Genomic DNA, 21,662 nt, shown 5'->3' with positions numbered 1-21,662 from the left:
TACCCGCTCCCCTCTCCCTTTGTAGGTGGTGCTAGTGTAACTTCCTCGTGGAGACAAAACACTCCCCAGCATTCTTGGGACCTCGCATGACTTTTACTCTTTTGACTGAGCCGAACCCGTTTCTTTCTGCCTCATCTTGATCTGTCAGACCCTTGGGGCTGAGCGCAGGCTGGCGGCTGCACCCGGAGCCCTCCCGTTTGGAGCCAGGGGAGCGCCCCGCGGCCGGCAGCAGCGAGAGCCCCGCGTTCCTCAGGGGCCGCTGGGTGACTGAGCGCTGCCGGCAAGCGCCGCGCTGTCCCCCGTGTCCCTCAGGGGCCGCTGGGTGACTGAGCGCTGCCGGCAAGCGTGGCGGTGTCCCCCGCGTTCCTCAGGGGCCGCTGGGTGACTGAGCGCTGCCGGCAAGCGCCGCGCTGTCCCCCGTGTCCCTCAGGGGCCGCTGGGTGACTGAGCGCTGCCGGCAAGCGCCGCGCTGTCCCCCGTGTCCCTCAGGGGCCGCTGGGTGACTGAGCGCTGCCGGCAAGCGCCGCGCTGTCCCCCGTGTCCCTCAGGGGCCGCTGGCTGACTGAGCGCTGCCGGCAAGCGCCGCGCTGTCCCCCGTGTCCCTCAGGGGCCGCTGGGTGACTGAGCGCTGCCGGCAAGCGTGGCGGTGTCCCCCGCGTTCCTCAGGGGCCGCTGGGTGACTCAGCGCTGCCGGCAAGCGCCGCGCTGTCCCCGGGGCGCTGCCCGCGGTGCCCCGGTCCGTGCGGGGCCGCGCGTAGCCGGCGGCGGCCGCGCCCCGAGCTGGGCGGTGCGAGCGGGGCGGCCCCTGCAGCCCGCGCTGCTCCGGGCCCGAGCGCAGAGATGGCGGCCGGGATCCTCCTGCTGGCGCTGCTGGCGCTGCCGGCCGCGCTGCCCCGCGGCGCCGAGCGACGCTGCTTCTGCCAGGTGGGCAGTGCCCGGGGACGGGGAGCCGGCAGGATGGGCAGCTGGGCTCGGTGCCAGCGGGAAGGGGGGTGGGAGGTGTCAGGAGGAGAGGGGGATTGATGCGCCTGGTGGAGTTCAGCATCCGGGTCTGGGATGGCCAGCACAGGAAGGACGTGGAGGTGCTGGGGGGAGTCCGGAGGAGGGTAGGGAGATGCTCCGAGGGGCTACAGGAGCTTTCCTGTGTGGAAAGGCTGAGAGAGCTGGGGATGTTCAGCCTGGAGGAGACGAGGCTCCGGGGAGAACTTACAGTCCCTTCCAGGGCCTAAAGGGGCTCCCAGAGAGCTGGAGAGGGACTGGGGACAAGGGTATGGAGCGACAGGACACAGGGAATGGCTTCCCAGTGCCAGAGGGCATGGTGGGATATTGGGGAAGGAATTCTTCCCTGTGAGGGTGGGTAGGACCTGGCACAGGTTGCCCAGAGAAGCTGTGGCTGTCCCTGGATCCCTGGCAGTGTCCAAGGCCAGGTTGGATGGGGCTTGGAACAACCTGGGCTAGTGGAAGGTGTCCCTGTCCATGGCAGGTGTGGAACTAAATGAGCTTTAAAGTCCCTTCTAACCCAAACCATTCCAGGATTCTGTGATTCTCTTCCATGCCATCTTAACTGTATTCTCTCCCTGCTCCCATCAGAAAAGGGGAGTGCTCTGACTTGTTGAGCATTTATTCCCCAACCACCCAGGTGCCTCTCCTGGGATGTTTCAGGGATGTCATTACTATAATGCCTGGGAGCTGCTTCATCCATCCCCTCTCCTGCCTTGCTGTTCTCCCAGCTCCACTGTCCAGGGGAGAGTGTGGCTGCAGCAGGCTCCTGCCACCCTACCGTGCCCAGGTGTGAGCTGGGCTGCTCTGCTCCTTAGAGCTCTTCCAGGGTTTATTCCCCTTGTTGTGTGCCAGGTGTGTCTTCACCTGGCCCAGTGAACTTGGTGCAGCTTCTGTTGAGGTACAGTAATCAGAGAACGGGGTACAGTCAACCAAGTAGCTGCATTCAGGGAGAGATCACTCTGCAGTTCCTTCTGACATCACTTTGCACAAGCAGAGTGGCTGCCCCATCCCTGGAAGTGTCCAAGGCCAGGTTGGACAGGGCTTGGAGCAACCTGGGATAGTGGAAGGTGTCCCTGCCCATGGAGTGGGTAGAATCAGATGGTCCTTAAGCTCCCTTCCAACTTGAATCATCTCTGTGATAAGCACATTTGCAAGATCAAGGAGGGAAGATGTCACAATGTGTTTAGTGCTTTATTTTGTTGCCTTTGGAAGAAAAGGAAGCTTTTATAAAGGCTACTCTTGCTGTATTAAATTTCTAGTGTTTAAATGTGTGTCAGCAATTGAGAGTGGAGAAAGAAGACAAATGGAATTACACTCTTGGCTTTGGCTTTTCCTTCTGGGGTGGCTCTTGACACTTTCAGTTTCCTGTGGAAATGGTAAATAAAAGCTCTGCTGATAAAGAGTTGAAAAACATGCATTAGGATTCTGGATCTCTGCAGGGTTTTTTCTTGCAGCTTCCTGTAAGCAGAGAAGTTTGTCTCTGTTGAGTCAGGAGTGTGGAATGGGATAAGGAGCCGTAACCACTAACTGAACTGGCATTCTGGCATGGCAGTGGCTGGCAGGCTCTTTTCCTTGGGCTGGAGGAACTGGTGTGGTGCTTTGTGCACTGTTGGGTTGTTGCAACACACTTTTCACTCTGTGGAGCAGCTTGGTTTTCCCTACAAACGTTTAGGTCAAGATTTTTTATTACCTTTAGGAAAGGGTGTCATGTAGGGCAGCATTTCTCAGTCTTTCTAACCACCAAACCTTTTAAATCACACCCGAGGGCTGCCTCATCTTTTGGTTAAAAATAATCTGCTGATCCTCTTGTGCAGAGCTGGTCTGGTGGTTTTTATTTGCCACCAAAGAAAATATAGGGCAAGCCTTAAAGGATCTGGTTTGCCCTCCTTTGTTTAGATCCTTGAAGGCCTGGTACAGCTTTTGGTTTCCTCCTGTGAACCATCTCATGCTGTCTCATGAGCTTCTCAGCTGAAGAAGCCCCAGTGTGGGTGACTGGAAGAGCTCTGACTTGTGTGCCAGCCTGTGCTGGGACCGTTGACAAGGGCCACTTTTGGGAGTGCTGCTCCAGCAATATTCCAAGTGCTGACTTCAGCAGGCCACGATTCTGGAATGGGTGTTGCACTCCTGTCTGTCTGCACCCAGGGCAATGCCTCACCTGCTATTTGTCACTGTTATTTTATCTCCCTTCCTTAGAGACCAACCAGTCATGAAATTTTTATTAGAAACATCCATCTGTTCCTAAGAACACTTGAGTTTCAGATACTGTTTTCTGCTTTCCAAGCTCTGATTAACATTCCAATATCAAAATTCCCTCAAACTTTACAGGCAGCTCATCCCCCCCTTGAGATATTCCTGTTTGCATCACAGCTTTAGTCAGCCATGGATATCTTCTGTATATTCCTGGTAATTATTGTTCATTTGCTGTTTACAGGCTGAGGCAGCTGCATTAAGGTTGTGCTGCAGGTGTTTGGCAGACGGGGATTTTGACGAGGTTTCCGGTCTGGCAGAGGGCTGGTTCCCTTTGGGAATGTTTCTGTGGGCAGGATGCTGTCATTAGGGGTGAATCTGGGCATGGAGAGTTTCCTCCTTGGTACCTGGACAGGCTTTCAAGCTGTCCTTGCGTTCCTGTTGAATTGGTGTTCACTCGGCAGCCTCCAGGGCAGGAATTCATTCCTAGTACAGTTCCCAATTTCTCTGGGGTAGCTTCAGGAGGAGTTTCCAGGTGGAGAGAAGCAGGTATTTGGAGGTACACTCTGCCTCTCTGCTCTGCTGAGAGATCTGGGAGATCTCTGGTGAGATCCCACCTGGAATACTGTGTCCTTCTCTGTGGTCCTTCCAGAGCAGAAGGGACATGGAGCTGTTGGAGCAAGTCCAGAGGAGGCCACCAAGGTGATCAGAGGGATGGAGCAGCTCTGCTATGAGGAAAGGCTGGGAGAGTTGGGATTGTTCAGCCTGGAAAAGACAAGGCTTCAGGGTGGCCTAATTGTGACCTTCCAGTACCTGAAGGGAGCTGACAGGAAAAATGGAAAGAGAGAATTTACGAGGGATGGAGTGCCAGGACAAGGGGAATGGCTTCCCATGGCCAGAGAGCAGGGTTAGATGGGATATTGGGAACTGGGAATTCTTCCCTGTGAGGGTGGGGAGGCCCTGGCACAGGGTGCCCAGAGAAGCTGTGGCTGCCCCTGGATCCCTGCAAGTGTTTCAGGCCAGGGTGGACAGGGCTTGGAGCAACCTGGGCGAGTGGAAGGTGTCCATGGCCATGGCAGGGGGTGGAACTCAATGGTCTTTAAGATCCTTTCCAGCCCAAACGATTCTGGGATGCTGTGACAGCCCTTCAGCCCCTGTGGTTTGACCCCATCCTGAGACTCCCATGTGAGATTTGTTTTTGTGTGAATTCTGGAAAACCTAGTCCTTGTTTTCTGGGCAAAAGATGGGGATCAAGCACCTGGAATGGCAGGTACTGCTTCCAGGACAGGTGCAGGAATGACTGTCCTCAGCTGGCTGCCAGCAACTTGCTCCAAGTGCACCGGCAAGGATGAAAGAGAAATAATTTCATAGAATCATAGAATATACTGAGTTGGAAGGGACACACAAGGATCATCAAATCCAACTCCTTTGTGCAGGGTGACTGCCAGGAAACTTCTGCTGAGGGAGCAGGGGAAGCATCTGCTCCCCATCAGCCTGGGATTGCTGTGGCTTGTCCAGAAGAACAGACAGTGCCAGGGAAATTGGTACAGGCTAAACCAAACTCCTCAGCCTCTGTGGCATTCCCTTCCCTGTGCCCTTTCCGGGAGATGAAGGAAAAAGTTTTCCTCCTTTCCTGCCTGGCTGTGGTGTGGGACATAGCAAGAAGAAAACCTGAAATCCACTGCTTAGGGAATGTTTCTGCAACATTCAAGGGAGCAGAAGGAGATGGGAAGAGCAGCCTGACAGGAGGCTGGGATGGAGGTGAAGGAGGTTGAAGCAGAGCCAAACGCAGGGATTACAGAGTCCCCGTGTTGGTGTTCCCAGCCGTGTTACGCCCACCAGGTGGGTCCTTTGGAGTCCGGGATTGCGAGCACGTCGTCCTTGGAGCTTACTCAGCACCCGGAGCCGCTCCTGCCGCGTCTGTCCCGGCGGCTCCGTTGCATCTCTTCCCAGTGGGAAAGCCCAGCCCTGCCGACAGGTTCTCACACCCAGGCGGGTGGAGCAAAACCCATTACCGGCGCTCTGCTCGGTGATTCACGGTGCCGGCAAGCACCTGGCACGTGTTTGGGACTGGATCCATCCACGGTTTATCTCAAACAACTGTTCTCATTGTCACAGGCTGAAGATGTAGGTAAATGTTTTGTTTGTGGGGTGGGAGGAAGTGTTTTGAGGCACCACCCACTGGAGGGCACGTTTGACACGTGTTGAAGCTCAACTGCTCTGGCAGCAGGAGTTGAAGTCCCAAACCAAGTGAGTCTGGTTGCATCCAGCACTGAAAAACGGGTTCTGGGGTGGTCATGGAGCAAGAGGGAACCTCTGAAATGAAGACCAAGTCCTGCCAAGTGATCTGACACTGCCACTTCCCCGAGTCTTAAAGTGGCTCAGCTTAAAGCTGTTTGGTGGTGGCATCACTGGGGCTTTCACCAGGGCTCTGAGGAGCCTCGGCTCTGGATGGTCTTGGTGCTGCTTCTCTGCTGTGCTCCTTTGGCTGTGAACTTGGGTAGGTTGGATACACACAGGCTGGGGAAATTACCCATTTCTGCCCAGTCTGACTGAAATCCTTGGAGGAAGAAGGATTGAGCAGAGCTGGAGTTTTCCCAGCACTTTGCCCATTGCCCCCACAGCTGTGTTCAGGGTGACTTGAGGCTGATCCCACCGATAAACTGGTATTTGGAGAGCTCCAAAGCATGACCCCCATCCAGTCCTAAGGATTTTGGGATCATCTGCAGTGCTTCACTCTGGATTATAATCAGGATGAGGTTGGTTCTGGCTTGAATTGGTCACCAGACATAACAAAAACAGGCCTGGCCCAAATGGTGCTTCCAGTGGGGGGTTGGTGGGAGCTCCAATGTTCCCACTTACAGGGATGTCATTCCTTTTGAGAGACATCTTTGTCAAGTGTGGATACAGAGAGCAGCTGAAGATTATCCCCAAATCTTTTTGTAGGCCACTTTTAGACCCAACCTTTAAGCTTCCTGCCTTGAAGGATGCCACGATTCCAGGAAATAAAAATGTGGTTGGTTGGTGGTTTGCTGCGGTTTGTTGTTTTGATGTGTTTTTTTAATATATATATAATTTTGGAACAGCTTTAAATTGGGTAACTGGATTAGCAAATTGCTACTGTTTATTTTTACAGGAGTGATTCAGGTTAGTGGAAAGCTTAAATCACTGTTTATCTTCATTACCATGCAAAATGCAGGACAGAATTCAGTAAATGTGTGAGGGTGACACACTGAGCTGCAGTGTAAACACTTAAAATATGCGTGAGCCTCCAAATGATGCTGCTTCAACAAAACAGAGTTGTTCCAGTGGGGTAGGGAATTCTGGCTATTTTTTCCCCCACCTCCCCATTTCATGTGACTCTGTGCTCCATTTCTGCCATCCTCCTCTCAGCTCCATTTCCATGGTGGTAAATATAATGGTCTTATTTAAGTTGGTGTGTAGCTCTTGATGAATTATGAGGAGCGGCTGAGGGAGCTGGGAAAGGGGCTCAGCCTGGAGCAAAGGAGGCTCAGGGGGGTCCTTGTGGCTCTGCACAACTCCCTGGGTGCAGTCAGGGGGAAGTCGGGCTCTGCTCCCAGGGAACAAGGGACAGGACAAGGGGAAATGGCCTCAAGTTGCATCAGGAGAGGTTTAGGTTGGATATTGGGAAAATTCCTTCATGGAAAGGGTTGTCCAGCCCTGGCACAGCTGCCCAGGGTAGTGGTGGATTCATCATTCCTGGAGAGATTTAAAAGCTCTGTGGATGTGGCACCTGAGGTCACCTGGTCAGTGCTGGGGGAATGGCTGAACTTGGTGATCTTTTCCAGCCTAAATGATTCCAGGATTCTGTGATTTCCCCAAGGACTCACTGGGGGCGTGGGGGAAGCAAAACTACTTCTGTGTTGAACAACTTTGTCATCAGCCAGTAATGGATGTGTCAGGAAACCACAGCTGAATTTGCACTACTTCTTTGTTTGGTTTTTTTTTTTTCTTCAGGGCTTGCACAAAGCCTGTTGAGTTGTTCCGGATGATGCAAGAAGGATCTGTCAGATTCAGAGCAGATGTTTTCTTGCCAAACGGCTCTCTGAGGCGAGGAGAGGGACTGTTGCAGTTAATCACAGAATCGTGGAATGCTCTGGGTTGGAAGGGACCTTAATGCTCATCCCATTCCATCCCTGCCATGGGCCACCTTCCACTATCCCAGGTTGCTCCAAGCCCCATCCAGCCTGGCCTTGGGCACTTCCAGGGATCCAGGAGCAGCCACAGCTTCTCTGGGCACCCTGTGCCAGGGCCTCCCCACCCTCACAGGGAAGAATTTCTTCCCAGTATCCCATCTCTCCCTGCCCTCTAGCACTGGGAAGCCATTCCCTGTGTCCTGGCACTCCATCCCTTGTAAATCCTCTCTCTCCATCTTTCCTGTCAGCTCCCTTCAGGTACTGGAAGGTCACAATCAGGCCACCCTGAAGCCTTGTCTTTTCCAGGCTGAACAATCCCAACTCTCCCAGCCTTTCCTCATAGCAGAGCTGCTCCATTTGCTGTGGTTCTGATTAAATCAAATCAGTGGCTGCAGCACATCTAATTAACAAGAAGGACTTTCTTTGAGGGCTGTCATTGGTGTCGTTGTTGCCTAACTGGTCCCTTATGCAAACTCCAGCCCTCAGCTCCGTGTTATCCTGCAGGAATGGCCTCCTGAGGCTCATCCAGAAGGGAACCTGAACTGGCAGCCCGTGGCTCACAGCTGTCACAGCAGCCATATCCATTCTGCTTAAACTTGACTTGCTGGTAAAAGGAAAGAAAATGAGGAATTATTTTATTGTCTGCAGTGTTAAAAAGTTCTGGCCGGGTTGTTTATATTTGATTTATTATTTTGGATGTTTTTGATTTTGATTTTATTATTTTTTTTCTCCCCCAGGTTACTGGTTATTTAGATGACTGCACCTGTGATGTAGAAACCATTGATGCCTTCAACAACTACAAACTTTTTCCTAGACTGAATGAACTCCTGGAAAGTGACTATTTTAGATACTACAAGGTAATTTTCTCATACAAGAATTGTAGTTATTTGTGTGCTGCTCTCTTTTTTTTTTTTTTTTAATCTCCCTTGAACTTATTGCTGATCTTCTAAAAATCAGACACCTGCATTTTAACCCTGACCTTTTAAGGCTGCAGTCAGCAAGCTGGACCCTTCTGTTATGAGAAGAATCTTAACAAGATGCAGTGTACCTTTAGGAGGATTTTAAAGATATTTTCTTATCCATTTTTCCCTCTTAAGCAACACATTAATGAAGGGACTTCCTTTGGTGAGCTGTGCTTTAAAGATGTTGATGACCAGTGATCCATAATGAGAGGATTCCTGGTGACTCCCCACTGCCAGGGAAAACCTGGATTAGTTACCCCACACTCAGGTTCATTGATGGCTGTTGCTGCCAGACATTGCATGGATTAGATTCCATGAGCTGCATTCTGCTCCCATTCAGTCAGATCCCCATTATCCCCCTCCCTTCCAAACCCACCAAATCCTGTTAAATGTTAATTGTTTTGGAAGAATGATACTTGATACCAACTCACAGAAGAGAAAGACTGGGATTTGTTAAAGAAACGCCCTTTCCCCTTCCAGGGTGGGGATTTGTAACAGAAATACTGAGATTGCTCTGAAAGAAGCATAGAATCCTGGCAGGGACACCTCCCACTGTCCCAGGCTGCTCCAAGCCCCATCCAGCCTGGCCTGGGACACTTGCAGGGATCCAGGGGCAGCCACAGCTTCTGTGGGCACCCTGTGCCAGGGCCTCCCCACCCTCACAGCCAAGAATTTCTTCCCAATCTCCCATCCATCCCTGCCCTCTGGCACTGGGAAGCCATTCCCTGTGTCCTGTCTCTCCATCCCTTGTCCCCAGTCCCTCTCCAGCTCTCCTGGAGCCCCTTTAGGCCCTGCAAGGGGCTCTGAGCTCTCCCTGGAGCCTTCTCTTCTCCAGGTGAACACCCCCAGCTCTCCCAGCCTGGCTCCAGAGCAGAGGGAGCTCTGGCCCTCCAGAACATTTTGGAATTGTGAAAAAGTGCGTGTGGGAAAGCACCAGAAGAAAGATCCAAGCAAGCATTAAAAGCATAACCTGTGCTGATAACAAGGATATGAGTGATGGTATCAATCTGGGTCACCAAGGAGTTGTTGGTGTGGGAACAAGCAAGTGCAGAACACGGATTTCTGTTGAACAAGATTGGCTTGGCTGCATGGAGGAGATGTGTTACTTCATAGGGTGATGTGTTATTTGCAGGTAAACCTACAGAAACCTTGTCCTTTTTGGGATGACAGCAGTCACTGTGGAATGAGAGACTGTGCTGTACAGCCCTGCCCCTCTGTAAGTACCAAATCCATTCTTTTCCATCTCTTTGTTTGTATTTAACTTTTGCAGACCAAAAGCAAACAGCAGACAAGTGACTGAATCTTGTTATTTTAATTATAGCAAAATTCTGGCTCTGATGGAGCTTTCATGGGTGCAGCAACACTGGTTGTTGAAGGCCAAAATCCTAAATTCTGAAAGTTTCAAGAGAGGCTGGGATTTTAAAGCTGACCCTCTGCAAACAGCCAAAACCTTCTCCTGGTCCCTCTTTTATTTTCTCCATTAGTAAGAATTTTTAGGGCAATTCTATTATTGTTTTTGTGTTAATTGACAGAATTTTACCCTGTTGCCCCACGGGCTGCACTGTGTTTTAGTTTTGGCTGATGAATTTGACTAAGAGCTTTCCAGCCCTCTTCTTTTAGGAGAAATGGCTCTTTCAGCATCCTATTTCCCAGGGCACTCTTGTCCCTGTATCCTGGACAAAAGGGGTTTGTTCCCTCAGCTGTAAGAAAACATCCTGACTGCAGGTGTCTGCCCAAAAAGAACGGGGTGAGAAGGTGAGGCAGTCACAACTTGGTGGCTGGTGGTTCCTTTGGGGACATTCCATGTTTGGGTGTTGACAGCCACCACAGGCTGTCTTACTCTCTCACTCTTGGGTTCTAAAATGGAATGATGATTTTTTTTTCACCTCAAAAGATCACTAAATGTTGTTTAAATGCTTTTTTTTTCCCCTTAAAAACTCTATTTTTGGTACTGCTTATGATTAATGTGATGGAGTTTTGTTACAATGGCCTAAGTTTTAGCTGAAAGTTGTTCTTATTTTAACAACTGACTGTCCCTCCTGTTCTTAATTATTTTGATTTGGGTCCATTTCGTCCTGAAATCAATTATAACAACTCCTATTGCTTAATTTTTCTCTTCTGTGCTCCTTGCCATCATAATACTTGCTCCTGCAGTGTAGAAGTGGTTTTATTGTCCTCCTGCTCCTGGAGAAAATGGAAGTTGGGGGGAATTTAGGGTCTGGTTGTGTGGGGCTGGCAGGGCTGGTATTCCATGATGGAATGGTCAGGGGGAAGTTTGGGATGTCATGTATCAGGGGCTGATAGATGCAACATCTGAGGAGGCACCTGGGCTCCTGCCAGGAAGGTGATGCCAGACCTGGACTGACCAGAGGCAGCTCCAGCTCCTCTGGGGTCTGTATTGGCTTTCCCAACTTCCTGCTTGGATAAGCAAAGCAGAGCCTGATGTAGCAGCCTGGAAGGCTGCAGACCTTTGGAGAAGAGGAATCTTGCTGAAAAATCATCATAAACCACTAGGAATATTGCTTTTCCTTGCTCTGGGGAGGAGTGAGGAGTTGCATGTGTTGTAAGCTGGGCCCAATGCTTTGATCACCTTCTCACCTCCAGCAGCTGTGGTAACATCCCAAATCTTTCCCAAAGATGGGGCTGAAAGGTCTCGTCAGCCCCACATGTGGGACGTGCTTTGTTTTGTCTTTCAGGATGAAGTCCCTGATGGAATCAGATCTGGAAGTTACAAGGTGGGTGTGTCTGAGCACAAAAGGATGAGGGTTTTTTTGTGCCATAGAACTGGTGAGGCTGGAAAAGATCTTTAAGATCATCGAGTCCAACTCTCACCCCAGCACCCCCATGTTCATCACTGCTCATGTCCTCAAGTGCCACAACCACATGCTTTTTGATCACTTCCAGGGATGGGGATTCCACCACTGCCCTGGGCAGCCTGTTCAATGCCTGACAACCTTTTCCATGAAGAAATTTTCCCTAATATTTAACTTAAACCTCCTCCCCTGGTGCAACTTGTGGCCATTTCCCCTTGTCCTGTCCCTGTTCCCTGGCAGCAGAGCCCGACCCCCCCGGCTGCCCCCTCCTGTCAGGGACTTGTGCAGAGCCACAAGGTCCCCCCTGAGCCTCCTTTGCTCCAGGCTGAGCCCCTTTCCCAGCTCCCTCAGCAGCTCCTGGTGTTCCAGCCCCTTCCCAGCTCCGTTCCCTTCCCTGGACACGCTCCAGCCCCTCAGTGTCTTTCATGCCATGAGAGGCCCAAAACTGCCCTCAGGATTTGACCAAGGGTCAATATTTGTCAGGATTCTCTTTGTGCCTAAATTTTTACCCTCTTCAAGTGCTTGGGATGCCACAGAGCCTCTGAGGTGGCTTTCCTGGAGCCAGGTATTCCTGACATCTCTCCAAGAGCAGGTGTCACCAGGCACAAAAAGCCCCTGCGGTAGTGCCAGAGGCTGCCCTGAGTCCCTGCAAGACTCGTCAGCATTGCATAAGCTTTTGGATATCTGCAGACATCCTGTGGAAACACAGGGTGGGGTGAATCATGAAAGGGTTTCTGGGGCTTAACCTGGATAGTGCATTAAAGGCAGAATTGAAGCGGCAAAAAAAAAAAATTCCTTTTTAATCCTCATCCCTCCCCACTCCTTTGCTTTCCAACCCAGTACTCAGAAGAAGCCAATAACCTCGCTGAAGAATGTGAAGAGGCCAAGAGACTTGGAGCTGTTGATGACTCTTTGAGGTTTGACTTCTTTTTCCACAATCCTTCCTTGTCTTGAAGGGAAGCTGGGATCAGTGCTCTCTCTGAGACTCTTTCCCCACGGTTTTTGCAGCACAGAAACCCGGCAGGCAGTGCTGCAGTGGACACAGCACGACGACTCCTCGGACAGCTTCTGTGAGGCTGATGGTACGGGCACCTGGGAGAGCTGGCAAGGCTTGGAAAAGCATTTAAGCACTTCTGCAGAACTTAAAATCATGGAATGGTTTGGGTTGGAAGGGACCTTAAAGTTCATCCAGTGCAACCCCTGCCATGGGCAGGGACACCTCCCACTGTCCCAGGTTGCTCCAAGCCCCAATGTCCAGCCTGGCCTTGGACACTGCCAGGGATCCAGGGGCAGCCACAGCTGCTCTGGGCACCCTGTGCCTCCCCACCCTCATTGGGAACAATTCCTTCCCAATATCCAACCTAAATTTCTCCTCTGTCAGTGGGAAGCCATCCCCCCTTCTCCTGTCCCTACAGTTCCTGAGGTAGAGCTCCTCTCTGGCCTCCCTGTTGCCTCTTTGGATCCTGGAATGTTGCTGTGAGGTCTCTACACAACCTCCTCTTCTCCAGACTGAACAGCCCCAATTTCCAGGCCAAGGTGTAATATTTCAGCAAACCTGGATCATAAATAGCATTTCTGCTCTTTTCCACTCTCCTGACCTCCGTGTTTTGAAAATAATACCCACATAATTTCTGATAAAGCTTCCTTGCTGCTCAGGACCTTGCTGTGTTTAGCAAGGTGGGGAAGAGGTGGCTGGATCAGCCTTGGGAAATGTCATTTTCCCTCAGAAAATCCTTGTCACTGACCCAGCACTCTGCTTCACAGACATCCATTCTCCTGATGCTGAGTACGTGGATTTACTCCTGAATCCAGAACGTTACACTGGCTACAAGGGGCCGGATGCCTGGAAAATTTGGAACAGTATTTATGAAGAAAACTGCTTCAAGTAGGTGCTTTGGGGGACAAGTTCCAGGAGCCTGAGGGTGCTGATTTCTGCAGAGGGGCAGAAATGAATCCTCATCCTCCTGTCTTTGCTCCAGTGCCTGCACCAGGGTGGGATCCACCAGGGACAAATCATGTGGCTGTCCCAAAGGAAGATATTTGAGTTTTCCTGCCTGTTTTTCTAAAAAAAGAAGAAAACATCAGCAAAACCCCACAGAAACTCCCATTTTGCTCTATCCTTTCCCTTCCTGAGTCAAGCTAAAGCACAGAAGGGGTTTTTAGATCCCCTCAGGCTGTTTGACTGCAGAAGTAACTACTTCTGCTCTGCTCTGTTGGTGCACACAAGGAGACAGTAACTTATTTACATATCTCATTTAAATGATATTTTTTTCCCCTCCTAGGCCTCAGAATGTAAAAAGACCTTTGGCATCTGGCAGAGGTGAGTCATTTATTTATCTCACTAAGTGGGTTAGTAGTGAACTGATCCCAGCTCCAGGAACAGTAAATGTTCTCTGGGCTCCTTCTTCTGCTGGATGAGAAATATCCTGCAGCTCTTGACCAAGTGTAGAATTTCATGGCACCTGGAAGTGGGTTTTTCTAGCATCCACTGTGGAAAAAGAATGTCTGATCTTCCAGTCCTGGAAAAAATGTGAATTTGGGAGGGACTGTGAGCAGGGCTGACCCCTGAGCTCTCACTGGGTCCCTGGTGTCTGTACTTGGCACTGCCAAACCATCTGTGACAGACTGAAATGAGAACCTGGCTGGGATCCTCCATGGAAACCACCCAGGAGGAGAAGCTCTGCCCTGGAGCCAAGGCCAGGCAGTGTAAATGAAAGTAGGGAAGGGGTTTGGAAACATGAGAACATCATCAACCTCCAGCAGTACCCTCTGCCATGATCTCCTCATTTTCCCCTAAATTATGGAGGTTTTTACCCCCCTCCTTTGACCCTGGTGCAAAGGAGTGGCTCTTCTCTTCTCCTGCTGAAGGGGGTGGACAGTGGCCCTGGAAATATCAGGTTTTACTTCCTTTGCAAATATTGATCCCTCCTGCATTGGTCAGGCTACTCAGCACCGTTGCTCATCCGGCGTCCTCACTGCTGCACTCGGAGTTTTCTGTGTTCAGAACGTTTCCAAACCTCCCTGGAGGTTGTCAGAGCAGATGAACAGAGCAGTGCTTGTACTTTGGAGCTTAATTTTGGTTCTGTGTAAATTTTTTATCCTGTTTTTCTCTCTCTCCCTCCACCATTTGTGCTTTTTTCCACCAGGAGATGACGGAGGTGAGTGGCACTGTTTGTTTTTACCGATAACAGAAACAAATGGGCTGTCTTTGTCCTGCTGTCACAAGCTGTGCCATTAGATAATGCACCTGCTTGGCAAAATTATTAATCGGGCAAACCAGATATTAGAGTCATGGAATCATAGAATATCCTGAGTGGGATCACAAGGATCATGGAATCCAGCTCCTGGCCCTGCCCAGACACCCCAACAATCCCAGCCTGGGCATCCCTGGGGAGCCTGGGCAGTGCCCAGCAGCCTCTGGGGGAAGAACCTTTCCCTGAAATCCAACCTAAACCTCCCTGACACAGCTCCAGCCGTTCTCTGGGTTCTGTCCCTGGTCACTTGAGCAAAACAGACGCTGTGAGTTCCCTATCCCATCCCATCCTCCTGTGAAGGGCTTAAAAAGTCCACCAGCATTTTTTTAAGAGCACAAGTCCTGTTCAAAGGCAGTCACTGAACTGTGGGAAGCCTTTGGGAGCAGGAATTGTCCTGGGTTATTTTCAGTGCATCTTGCTGAGAAAGCTTTGAACAGACTCATAATCCCAACAGCCTCTGAAGCTGTAGGAGCTGGGTGCCCAACTCCCTGAGGCCCTGGGAAGGGCTGTTTCCTGGAGTTCTCCATTCCCCACAGCATCTTTTTGTGTCCAAACCATCCCCAAATCCTGATCTCCAGATCGCTTCCAAGCACAGAGCAGGGATAGTGAAACCCTGACTTGTGGGATTCTACATGCTTGGCTGCACTCTGTGGTTTTTTGGTTGGTTTGTTTGTTTGTTTTATAAAAATATCCCTCTCCCCACTCTGCCCAGAAGAGGAAAGCAATCCCTGACCCTTGTTTTTCCCAACACTGTGCTGTTCTGCCCCTTCCCCCCAGCCCCTTGGGGAAAGCCCACGTGCTGTTTTGAGCTGCTGCCATGCTGTGTTAGAGAAGCATCAGTCACAAGGGTGGGCAGGAGAGCTCTCTTCATGCTCTTTTAATGCTCCTTTCCCAGTTTCTGCAAACTGGAGTGGGCAGAGGGTCCTCTGGGGCCGGCCTGGGAGGTGAATTCAGGGCATCAGGCTTGGGCTGTACCCTCAGTGATGTGTTTTCCTTTCTTTCCAGGGCAGATGTTTTACAAGTGGCTCAAAGGTAATCCTTGGTCTGAACGTGGTTGCTCTTCCTGGGATGGACACAAAATGGCCAGGGAGTGGGTGGGATTAGTGGCCACACTCAGTGGGATTAGATTCCTGCCTCACTGCCAGGAGAATTGAAAATCCAGTGGGTGCTTTCAGTGTCTTAAATTGCCCTTTTCTTTGCAGGGGTCTGTGTGGAGAAAAGAGCTTTCTACAGGCTCATCTCTGGTCTCCACGCCAGCATCAACATCCACCTGAGTGCCAGGTACCTCCTGCAAGGTAAATCCTGCTTCCTGCTCCAGCTTCCCTGCCTCACCCCAAAGCTGACACTTCCACGGCTCTGCTAAATGCTGGTTGGAGCCTGTTCCAGCAGGATTCAGGCCTATTTGTGCTCTTCCCAGCACCCAGCTGGTGTAACAGGATTAGGGATGCAGTTGCCACTTGCCTCCAGGTCTGGCAGGGGCTGGGCCGTGCTCTGTACCTGGACTTCCAGCACATATTCCCTCTGTTCTTCCTCCAGGGTTATTTTGGAGTGGGTTTCTAACTGTGGATCGAGGCTGTCCCTTCCCAGCCTGGTTTTATGATGGTCACTTCAGCAATAACCTCACCTGGACTGGGAAATGCTTGGCTGGGCTTTCCCAAGACCATTGATCCACTTCCATTTCCACTTCCATTTCCACTTCCATTTCCACTTCCATTTCCACTTCCATTTCCACTTCCATTTCCACTTCCATTTCCTTCCCATGCTTTGATCCATAAGTAGCTGTCTCAGAAATCCCAATTTCAACCCTGGGCTTGAAAATCAAGGTGATAGCTGTGGGAATTTGGGCAAGTCAATTAGATTTAACCAAATAATTGTATTTAAGTCGCCACAGCTCACGTGGGCCTCACCTCGAGGTGAGTTAGGCCATGTTGGAGTTTGGAGATGGGATAATGTGGGAAACAACAGAGGCAAGAGATGAGTTGGGGCTGCAGCATCACCTTGGTCTGACTTTTACATCTTCCACTATGTATTTTATATAATAATCTTAAATACATGGTAGGATGAGCAACAGAAATATCCTTTGTGGGCTTGAAAATGGAAAATAGAGGCCAGTCTCCTCTGCTCTTGCTTTTCCATATCACCAGGAATTCTCTTAAGGTGTCCCTGTTCCTTATGAAGACTCAGGAACCACCTGAGAAAAGTCTGGAGTTTTGTGTTTGCTGGGGGTTGAACTGAGTTAAAATCATGCCTCCCTTGAACAATTTTGAGGCAAAATTTCTTCACTGGAAGAGGCTTCCCAGGGAAGTGGTGGAATCACCATCCCTGGAGGTTCAAGGAGCCTCCAGACTGGATGTGGCACTCAAAGGTTGGACTCAGTCAAAGGTTGGACTCAATGATCTTGGAGGTCTTTTCCAACCTTAATGATTCTGTGGTTTTAGGTCAGTGACTTGGAAAAGCTGGGATCTCCCTGGCTGGAATCACATTTCACCATTTCCCTGGAGGGGGGAGATGAACCAGAGCTAAAGCCCTCCACCTCATGTCTTTGGGGTTTTTTTCTGTCTCAGATACATGGTCGGAGAAGAAATGGGGCCCCAACGTCATGGAGTTCCAGCAGAGGTTTGATGAAGTCCTCACCAGAGGGGAAGGGCCCAGAAGACTCAAGAACCTCTATTTTCTGTACCTGATAGAGCTGAGGGCCCTCTCCAAAGTGCTGCCCTTCTTTGAGCGCCCGGATTTCCAGCTGTACACTGGGAATAAAAGCCAGGATGCAGAAACGAAGCACCTGCTGCTGGAAATCCTCCATCTGGCCAAGTAATTGCACTCAGTACCTGGGGACAGGGGCTCTGGCAACATCCCTGAGTGTGCTTAACCTGTCACGTAAAGCTCCTAGAAAGGCAGGTTCTGGGTTCCTTCCTGGAGTGATTTGTGCAGTAGAATCATAGAAACATGGAATGGTTTGGGTTGGAAAAGACCTTTTTAAGGTCATCCAGTGCAGCCCCCTTGCAATGACATAGTAGCAGTAGTGTGGTTTTGCTGGGAACGTATTAATATCTGTATGCAAATTGCAGAATTTGGGTAATTAGTCCCACAGTTTTAATAGCCTTGGCTGCCTTTTGGGTTTAGCAGAATTGAATTTAATAGCTGCCTACGTGTCAGCCCTAAAATTGGCTACCTGTGTGACTCATCTGTGGGATACCAGGCCTGCCTTCGTGTTTGCAACTAGAAAAACATCCTAAATATCTTGGTAACAGAGGTTTGGGCTGTTGGATGGAGTTTGGATTAAAAGGAATGGAAGATACTGGAACCAGACAGAAAAGGCTGTCTCCAAAAGTGATCAGTGTTTGATTTATCTTGTCACCCTCCTGTGCTTCTGTCTGTCAGAAAACACTGAAATGGCTTAAAAACCATCGAGCAAGGGCTAAAAATGTCTCCAAGGTGAGATGCCAGCTCAAATTGAAGGAGATAATAGAATCCCGGAGTGGTTTGGGTTGGAAGGGACCTTAAATCATCTTATTCCAGTCCTTGGGGTTGGATGTAAGATTAGAACATGTCTGGAGATGTCCAGTGGCTCCCAGCTCTGTTTATCCCCACCCCTGACTGCAGCCATACAACCTGGGCAGAAACCAAACTCTCTTCATTCCCTTCCAGGTCTTTCCCACTGCACTTCGATGAAAACTCCTTCTTTGCAGGGAATAAAAAGGAAGCTGCTAAACTAAAGGTAATTTCTGCCAAGGACCCCACTGCAGGAGGCTTTTCCCTACCTCAGCCCCACTGAATTCCAGGATTAATTTGGATTAATACCTGGAAGGAGCCCTAATTAGTGCATAACCGTGACCAACATGAATTTCTTTTCCCCCAGGAGGAATTTAGGCTGCACTTCAAGAATATTTCCAAGATCATGGACTGTGTTGGCTGCTTCAAGTGCCGGCTGTGGGGGAAGTTGCAGGTGAGGCTTGTCAGCAGTGTCTGGGAGCACCTGGTGCTGGGATTGGTGTGGATGTGGCCCTTGGATACCCATCAGCTCCTGGATGCAGCTCAGGGCTGCTGGATTCCCTACCTGTGCAGGCAGCAGGAAGCAGCTGATCCCAGCTTGCTCAGCCTGGAAGCAGCTGCCTGTGGAAACTGGGATGACCCAAGAGAGGCGAGGGGGTGCCGAGCCTGGGTTAAGTGAAATCCTCTTTCCCTGTTAAGATGATGTTGCCCAGGTGGAGGGAGGTTTGAAGGTGCTGTTCAGTGATCCTGTTTGATCCCTGCACAGACACAGGGCTTGGGCACAGCACTGAAGATCCTCTTCTCAGAGAACCTCATCGAAAAGATTCCCGAGAGCGGCCCTTCCTACGGATTCCAGCTGACCAGACAAGAAATTGTGGCCTTATTTAATGCCTTTGGAAGGTGAGTTTGAGACTTTGCTCTCTACTTTTGCACAAGTTGCTGTGTTACATCCAGTTTCAGCTCTAATTTCAGTCAGCTCTCAGCAGTTTTGGTGGGGACTCTTGTCGTAGTCTGGTATCAGGTGGTGTTGATATGGAGTGCAAGAGTTGGAATGATTTGAAGTATTCTTTATACTCTACATTCCTGTAAGGAAATCAAGGAAGTATTTGTGTTAAGATACAAAGAATTTCATCATTTTTAAGGGACTGTGTGACTCTGTCCTTGAAACACTTTGTCCCAGGCACGGGCTGCTCTCCTTAGGCCCCTCCTTCAGGTTGTTCCCTTCCACAAGTTCCTTCCTAGGTCTGTTTGCAGTGATTGAATTTAACAGTCCAGCCCCTTGAGGAGAGCTGGATGAAGAGTTTTTTGCAGAAAAGGAGAATAATGAGGCCTTGAGGAGGAGATTTCAGGACACTCTGGTTACACATGAGCTGTTTGTGATGTTGAGAGACCAGGAGTTTCTGGCAAACAGGGTTTTCCAAGGATGAGTTCTTTAACGTCCTGTTCCACTGTGATTCCCAGTGTTTGCTTTAAAAAGAGGCAGGGGAATTAGTGAACAGCCTGGTTGTAACCTCAACCTAATTTAGCTGGAATTCCAAATCTTCTCTTCCCAAGAGCTGCTTGAAGCTTGGCTTGATACAGCCCCTTTCTCCCAGATTTTGAATAATTCACGACATGGATGCTGCTGTAACGTTTCCCTTTTGCTCTCCTTGCACACAGGGTTTCAACCAGCGTGAAAGAACTGGAAAACTTTAGGAATATCTTACAAAACATGAGGTGAATTCAGTGGAGAAAGAGAGACTTGTGGACAAACACCATCATTCCATCACACTCCGACTTAAACCATGGAAACCACTTGCTGGGCCTCCTGTTCCCAGCTGATTGTCTGTAACCTGCTGAGGAGATATTTTGTACAAGGGAAAGAAAAAGAGCTATTTTTCTTTTTTGTATAAAAGTGGGGACTCTATGTAAATTTTATTTTATATATTGGAAGATCATTTGGAATAACTCTTTGAAATATTGCTGTGCTATTTGGATGGATCAGACCCATGGCCTTGCCTTTGGAAGCTGGAGGTAGGGCAAGAACCGTTCCATTGAATAAATTTGGGGGAAATTCCTTGTCTGCTCCATGATTCCAACCAGCCCCTCACTCACAGTGTGCCTGCACCAACTTCCTGCTGCATAAAAAAACAACTTCAAGGGACTGGAGGAGCTGCTGCTGTCCCAAGGTGAATTCCTCCTCTTTGGGAAACGTTCTTGTGGGAGCAGGCGCTTCCTGGTGCTCCTTGCACCCACTGAAGGCTGGGAAGATGCACCAAGAAGGATCATGCTGGAGGAGCCCCAGCTCTTTCCATGTGGCACCTGGAGGCTGCCATTCCTCACTCAGGAAAAGCGGAACCCACCGTCAGCTGCACCCGACTGTCCCTGGGGCAGCAGCTGCTGCCAGGACCCCAATCCCAGCCTGCTCCCGGCTTTTCTGCCCCTCCCAGCCTGTGGAAGTGGGTTTGGCCTCTTTTGGGATCTGCTCCCTGGAGGCCAGGCTAAAATGGGAAAGGAAGTGCCAGGCACGGGGCTGCTGCTCCTCGGAGATGGCACGGAGGGAGGCAGGGGAATTCTGCTGCTCCAAGGACAAGCAGTGGGCCAGAGCTGCTGGGAAAGGGCAGGGGGTCCCTCCTGGGGTGGGCACAGCCCCTGGAGCCCCCACAGCCATAAGGGGCGAGATCCCCTGTTCCTGCACCATCCAACATCCAGCACTGCACCAGGGACAAAGGATAGGCTTGGACGTGGGCAGTGCTGCTGGAAAACAGGCCCCCTGAGCCTGGATCTGTGTGGAAACCCTTCTGCTTTCCACCCTAAAATGTGGGAAGAGCAGGGAGAGGCAGCTCCAGCAAAGCTGCTGCTGTTTGGCTTGAGGCCGTGTGGATGTGGATAAACCTGGAAAAGGAACAAGGGAAGCTCCAGGTCTGGAGCTGGGGCTTTGGGGATCCAGTCCTGGGAAAGGACAAAGCACAGCCCGTGGCCAGAAGTGTCTCTGACCAGCCCTGGGAGCTGCTTTGAGCACATTGTACCTCACAAGATGGAGACACAGAACCATGGAATATCCTGAGCTGGAGGGTCCCACAGGGATCACCCAGCCCAGCCCCTGGCCCTGCCCAGACCCCCCAACAATCCCACCCTGGGCATCCCTGGCAGCGCTGTCCAAACGCTCCTGGAGCTCTGGCAGCCTCGGGGCCGTGCCCATTCCCTGGGGAGCCTGGGCAGTGCCCAGCACCCTCTGGGGGAAGAGCCTTGTCCTGAAATCCAACCAAATCCTCCCCTGGCACAGCTCCAGCCCTTTCCTCGGGACAGAGCATCCCTCAGGGCTGCAGCCAGAGAAACACCAGAGGATAAACCCCCTGTGCCACCCCCTGCTCAGCCCTCAGAGCCCATCCCACAGAGCTCCCAGCCCTGTGGCAGCAAAGCAGTCAGATGTGCCAGGTCCTGGCAGGGCACAGGGGGACCACAGGGCCATACCTGGGGCACCTGGGAGCCATCCCAGCACAGAAAATCCTTTTTTTTTTTTTTATATTTTTTATTTATTTCAACAGAGTAGTGCTTGGTTACAGTTTAGTGAAGAACAAATAGGTACATTCATTGGCCACAGCTCCTGGGGCAGCAGCTGCTGCCCGCCTGCAAAGCCAGAACACTGTTAAACCATACCAAAAAAAAAAAAAACAAAAACCCAAAAGAAAGTTTAATGAAAGGCAACTATGCATTAAAAAAGTCATCGTAACTTCTCAGCTATAAATTACTTCAGTAAAACACGGGACCGGCCCCGGGAGGAGCGGTCAGTTCGGAATCCACCGGACAAAGGAG

At 50.6% G+C, this 21,662-nt stretch overlaps 1 protein-coding gene across 2 annotated transcripts; it reads left to right on the top strand.

Moving 5' to 3' along the window:
* Positions 1–809: 809 nt before the first annotated feature.
* ERO1A (endoplasmic reticulum oxidoreductase 1 alpha) lies at positions 810–19,923 on the top strand. 2 transcript variants are annotated; one of them, XM_048305777.1, is made up of 16 exons: positions 810–924; positions 8,084–8,203; positions 9,441–9,524; positions 11,005–11,043; positions 11,962–12,038; positions 12,130–12,203; positions 12,886–13,006; positions 13,404–13,441; positions 14,268–14,279; positions 15,381–15,407; positions 15,578–15,670; positions 16,940–17,186; positions 18,024–18,093; positions 18,235–18,321; positions 18,634–18,767; positions 19,527–19,923. In XM_048305777.1, the coding sequence occupies exons 1-16, from the start codon at positions 841–843 to the stop codon at positions 19,585–19,587; spliced, it is 1,368 nt and encodes a 455-aa protein (XP_048161734.1). In that variant the 5' UTR covers positions 810–840; the 3' UTR covers positions 19,588–19,923. The 2 variants fall into 2 exon arrangements, with proteins under 2 accessions (XP_048161734.1, XP_048161736.1); XM_048305779.1 differs by lacking the exon at positions 810–924 and adding an exon at positions 3,532–3,561.
* The last annotated feature ends 1,739 nt before the right edge of the window (positions 19,924–21,662 follow it).

Source organism: Corvus hawaiiensis, chromosome 6 (assembly GCF_020740725.1).
Source record: "Corvus hawaiiensis isolate bCorHaw1 chromosome 6, bCorHaw1.pri.cur, whole genome shotgun sequence".
Classification (NCBI taxonomy): domain Eukaryota; kingdom Metazoa; phylum Chordata; class Aves; order Passeriformes; family Corvidae; genus Corvus; species Corvus hawaiiensis.
Note: the sequence above shows the minus strand (reverse complement) of the source record. Positions and strands in the feature narration are given on the sequence as shown.